We start from the raw sequence: 5,826 nt of genomic DNA on the forward strand, positions 1-5,826 counted from the left end.
CTTCTTCGAGGTGACCCATTTTCCATTGTAGCACACGAGAATAACAATTGTCTCCATTTATGACCATGACAAAACAACATTTCATTCACACAATAATATAACCACAATAAACATACAATAGAATAGCAATATAACCACAATATAGCGGCAATATAGCAGCAATATAGAGGCACTATAATAGCAATATAACAGCAATACGACTGTAAAATAAGAGGAACACAACCACTGTACACTGGTAACACATCAGAATCTCACTATACAGATCTACTACATCAAATTGAAAATCCCAAGTTTGAAGATTCACATATCCAGACCAATCTAAATGGAATTGGTACAAACCCAGATGAATGAGCATGAATATTCAACAAAACCTAACCCAAAGACATTAAAGCCAAAACGAATTTAACGCAAACCCAAACAATCAAACTATAACTCATTTCACATAATCCCACTGATATTAACAAAATAACCATGAACAATACCTTTTCGGGGTCGGCAATCCACTACAGATTCAACGTTGCAAGCAGCTATTCAGAAGACATTGCGGAAGGGAAGGGTTCGCGATTCCAAACAAAGAGCAACAGATCGAGTAGGGGAGAAAGAGCGGCTGCGGTATGAGAAAGAGAGCAAAGACAGAAACAGAGAGTTGTGCTAGAGAGAGAGAGAGCCAAGATAGAGAGAGCCAAGACAGACCTAGAGAGCTGTGATAGACAGCTACCAAAGAGATATTAACCCGAAGTACTCACCTCACCTACCCACCTATCCCCTCTAAAATATTTAGAGAAACCCATCTGCCAAAGTTTACAAAATATCACCATTGCCTCGCCCAGTGAGCCCACCCACATTGCATCCAAGTTTGAATTCGAATCCTCTCAAAATTGATTAAATTAATTTAGAATAAATTAGACCGTCATTGATATGGAAGTAATGGAAGTAATGCCCATTGCCCCTTGAGTTGGAAGCGACCTTAGGCCTTAGAGCAGTTACATCGGTTAGGGCGCCTAGGGGGGGGGGAGGCCCAAAACGTGATTCCAGCTGGCCTTTTTTGCCCTGGCTGGGTATGGGCTCCACAAGTTTGGGTTGGCCCTCAGGCAAAACCAAGCCTTGCTCAAGCCTGAGTTTGTTAACGTTAGCACCCAAAAATAAAAATAAAAAAATAAAAAAATATTTCAAAATTTTTTTAAAATAAATACTTAGTCATGTTTTTCACTTCCCACATCAAAACCCTATACAAATTCATCTCATTATATCTCATGTGAATAGTAGTTGTCATGGCAATGGATGGAAAAACCACAAGCCTTTTGCCAGGGCTGCCACTATTCACGTGAATACTAATAGCCCCGGTCTCCTCTTGCCCTTTGCCATATCAAATGGGCGGAAGTGCTCTTAGGGGTGATGCTCTGGCATTTAGTTTGGGGGCTTGGTCATGAAGCAACGCCAACACCCTTCATGTATTTCATTTCATGGAGCACCCACTTAAACTTGAGGGCTAGCTTTGGCATTGTGTCAGTGCCTCAGGCGGCAAATGTCTTTTTCCTTTATCCATAAATCAGGACACTGAAATCGGCGACTGCCTTCAAAATTGGTGAAGCTGCAAAATAGCTTCCCAACACTTCAAACTGACATAGGGAAAGGATCAAAACACATCGGCCGTTCAGCCTTTCTGCATGTTTTGCCAGTCGACTTTAATTGTACCGATTGAATAAAGGAAAAAAAGTACCCTTTTATAAAACAAGCGAAGTGGTGCTATTTGGCCTGTACTTTTGGTACACATTACATGGTAGATCGAATAGGAATAATATAACAGAATGTAAAAAGCAGGATTCAAAGATAATCTCGGATTAAATATAATAAAAACTTAGTATTTGGATTAAAGCACAAAATTTCGGTCATGCAACTTTCTTTTCCTCACAGCTAGAACATAACAAGCAGCAAGTAATACGGTCTTCAAGTTCACAAAACATAAATCGAGCAACTCTAAAATAGAAGAAAATGAACAAAGGCTGCATTAAGCTCCAACGATTTCTGGTGGGGGCTCAGTCACTGCTTCTTCAGCAGGTCTTTCAACCTTCTGACCAACATCTTCATTACCACCATGGACCTACAGATACAAAGTCCATTTTACTTCATCAATATCCAGCTACTGTCGAAATGCATTAGTGTGTGACAGATCATGATGCAAAAATGCCACCAAAAATGATTTGAGATAAAGCAGATGTCATGGAATGAAGGGTTTCAAACTATTTCTGAACTTCTAATCCTCAGAATGAATATGATAATGACAGATAAGCTCGAGTATTCCAGAAGTACTATGGTCAGGGCTCATTTATATCTTAATAATGTTACAAATGCCAAAAAATGTTTGCATTGTAAGACAACTCTGCATGCTAAAACAGAAAAAGGGCATACCTCCATTAGCTTGGTAAGATCAAACTTTGGTGCTTTCAAGATCTTGACTTTCCGGATGAAGACATTTTGCAATGGATAGATGCTCATGGTTGCCTTCTCAATCTCTTTACCAATACTCTCAGCAATGAACTTGCGAACCAAGTCCTTTAGATCACTAGATGTCGCCTGGGCGACCATGATCTCCCTCATCTTACGGCGGATCTGACAGAATCAATGCAGCATTACATCATGTTACAGCTGAACAAAGACTTCCGACTACACGTAAAAACATACATTTCATGGAAATATTTCTAATATAAACATGTAAACCCTAAAGTCAATATTACCTGTCTAATCTGGCTAGATTGTGCATAACAGGTCCTCTTGACCTGATTTGGACGTCTCTTGGTGAAGCCAATGCAGAACAACCTGAGAGTGTAGTTGTCTGTGGTCTTCACATCCACATGAGCTTCAATTAAAGTTTGCCATTTCCTCACCAATGACCTCAACTTGTCGGTTGTGAAGTTCATTCCCTGAATAATCCAATAAAACATCAGTAGAGGTGGAAATAAATTTATATTAGAAATCATTAAAAAAAATTAAGAAACATATGGAGATTATAATTTTCTTACCCAGAAATTTGTAAGAACATTCCTCCCTTGGACATCTTCAGCTCTCAATCGCATCTTTCTGTAAGCATGTTCCTCATCACCCTGAAGGTCAGCAAGCGATACCTCAAAGACTCTATGTTTGAGTCCTTCTGAAGCAATCTGTTAAAATCCCAACGCTTGTTAAAGAGTATGAATTATGTGAACAATTAAAGATGTGGTGAATGTTCTTATGTCAAAAAGAAATGTTCTTATGCTCAACAATAATTGCTTTACAAGTGTGCATGAAGAAAGATGTACTGACTATATAATAGCTTTACAATTTTGCATGCCATACGCAACAACAAGAGTACTAAAGGCAATGATGTCAAATTCAACTATCCAGCTTTAAATTCCAGAACAGAATTGAGTAAATAAAAAGTTTTAAACTCAGAACTGAAGAAAATATCTCAAACTGACAAGAAAAAGGGGTACTCCAAACATTTGAGCTGGCATTAAAATTCCACCGAGTATTTAACTCAGAAACAAATGCAACAATGGCTCAACTTCACGCTAAAATACATCTGAACAATGCTAACAAAAAAACCATTTTTCATGAATCCCAGTTTCCAAACAAACAGATAACAGGGTAATCCTAAAACTCCGAACAGATGCAATCCACACATTAAAAATCAGGACATAACAAGTTCACAGATTATGGTTCAGCAATAACCACAATCTCATCAACAGCAGCCTAACCCACCAACTGATCCAATGAAGCCACATGCACGCAACTCTACAGACATAGATGAGACTAAATCTATCTTCTCAAGAGAAATTAAAATTAGGATAATCCCACAACTACTTCCAGCGTATACCACAAATTCACGAAAACAAAACTACTCAAAAACTAAAACAAAAATGAACCCAAATATATATATATATATATATATACATACAGATAGAAATAATACCTTGGTACCCTGAGTACGGGAGACGAGGGTTTTACCCACATTCTTGTTCTGGAACAACGAAGGGGCCTTGATATCATACCAATCCTTCTTGGCAAACGGATCAGCCCTGTATTTTTTCAAACACACATACAAATACAAATGAATAAATCAATAAAAAGGCAAGATTAATACTTATAAACCAAATTGTATGAAATCAAAAATGAAAACAAAACTACACAAAAGAAACCCAGATCTGTAGTAAATCATGATTAGATGTAAAAAAATAAGCTTACGCTTTCTTCTTTCCTCCTTTCTTGGACTTGGAAATCCTCTTGTTCTTCCTGTGTCAAACAAAGCTCAATGTGTCAATGACTCGTTTAGGAATCTAACAGCTGAATATACGAATGAAAGTATGGAGAAAGTACCCAACGGCCATGGTTGGAGCTTGGAAGAGCTGAAGAGCTCAAGGGCGACCTGCGAGACAGACGAAGTGAGAGTCGAAACGGCTGTGAGAGCAAACCCTTTTCGATGACACAAAAACCCTAGCCCTGTCTTATATAAATTGGATAGGTCTTGCCCTTACTGAGCTGGGCTCAGGTTATAGTTGGGCCAGATTTTGTAATTTGTTAACATAACATGATGGCTCAAGTTATGACTGGGGCTTATTTAAGAAAGCCCAAGAAAAGGCCTAAGTTCTGGGGTCTGGCTCTGACTCTGGCTCTGGCTCTGGCCCAAACCCATTATGTCTATTATGTTGATATAATGCGACATGCTTGGAAAAAAAAATAAATAAATAAATAAATATATATATATATATAATGAGACACGAGGTCATGTGTTCGAATCCTCCTCTCCCAATATTGGTTAGGTAAAGAAAAAAATTATGTTACGCTCACTTGTTAAGTTATTAAGAGCATCCACAATAGGCTCTCTAAACCACATCCTTAGTCAAATTTTAGGGTGGAATTGAAAAAATACAACTCCAACTATGCTCTCTATCCACCTCCTAAAATAGGGAGCCCTCTAAAAGCTCCTAAATATAAGGAGAGAGAAATGACTTCTAGTGGCTCTCTATAATTTAATGCTGCTTTATTTAATGAGTATTTTAGACCTTTAATTAATGCTAATTATTTTTTATATTATTTTTTTAATAGAGATAGACCAATTAAAAAAGAGTTATAGTATTTATGACTCCCTAAACTAGAGAGTATGATTGGAGTTTAAATTTATAGAGAGTTCTAAAATAACTTTTATATGTTTTTAGCTAAAATTTAACTAAAAAATAGAGAGCATGATTGTGGATGCTTATAAGAGGAGTGAAATTAATCCTCTTGTTTGTTGGCAAATTTTTTTGTTTTGTTTTTTATTTTTAAAAGTGAGTGTGGGTGAGAAAACGAATTATGATTAGGTTAGGTCAAAAGGTTGAATTTTCTTTCATTGTAACCAAAAGAAAAAACAATTGATCAACTTCGAAGTCAGATCCAAGACCCTAGTATGGGTTCGGGGTCTGTTGTTTGTGTTCTGAGTCTGTGCGCGCGTTCAGTGTTTGAGGTCCAAAGCAACAAATTGATACCAAAACATGACATACACTAAAGTTTTGAAGACATTTATGACTATTTTTTACATATAGAAAACATCAATTCTCATATATATGTACTGCTTGTTAGGTACTCTAACCAAATAATGCAGTACAAGCTGAATTACTGATAAACTACTTATCCAAAAAAAGTTCAATCATACATGCAATAATAGAACAAGTCGTGTGTCAAATTTCATATAACAAGAGAGTCAAAAGAGCAAATTGATTGAAATATTTGTTTTGGATTTACAACAAGCCCTCAAATATAATTTCAAAAAGGAGACAGATTAAAGGAAAAAAAATCGTAATTCTCGGTTGA

The 5,826-nt window shown here is 37.0% G+C and overlaps 1 protein-coding gene across 1 annotated transcript; it reads right to left on the reverse strand.

Annotated features, from left to right (window-relative positions):
• Positions 1-1,811: 1,811 nt before the first annotated feature.
• Positions 1,812-4,486, reverse strand: LOC117614607 (40S ribosomal protein S3a). Its single transcript, XM_034343477.1, has 7 exons — positions 4,354-4,486; positions 4,222-4,269; positions 3,950-4,055; positions 3,021-3,158; positions 2,736-2,921; positions 2,410-2,610; positions 1,812-2,101 (listed from the first exon to the last, which is right to left on the reverse strand). Exons 1-7 carry the CDS (start codon positions 4,362-4,364, stop codon positions 2,009-2,011), a joined length of 783 nt encoding a protein of 260 aa, XP_034199368.1. The 5' UTR covers positions 4,365-4,486; the 3' UTR covers positions 1,812-2,008.
• Positions 4,487-5,826: the final 1,340 nt, after the last annotated feature.

The sequence above is a fragment of the Prunus dulcis genome, chromosome 1 (assembly GCF_902201215.1).
Source record: "Prunus dulcis chromosome 1, ALMONDv2, whole genome shotgun sequence".
In the NCBI taxonomy this organism is placed as follows: Eukaryota; Viridiplantae; Streptophyta; class Magnoliopsida; order Rosales; family Rosaceae; genus Prunus; species Prunus dulcis.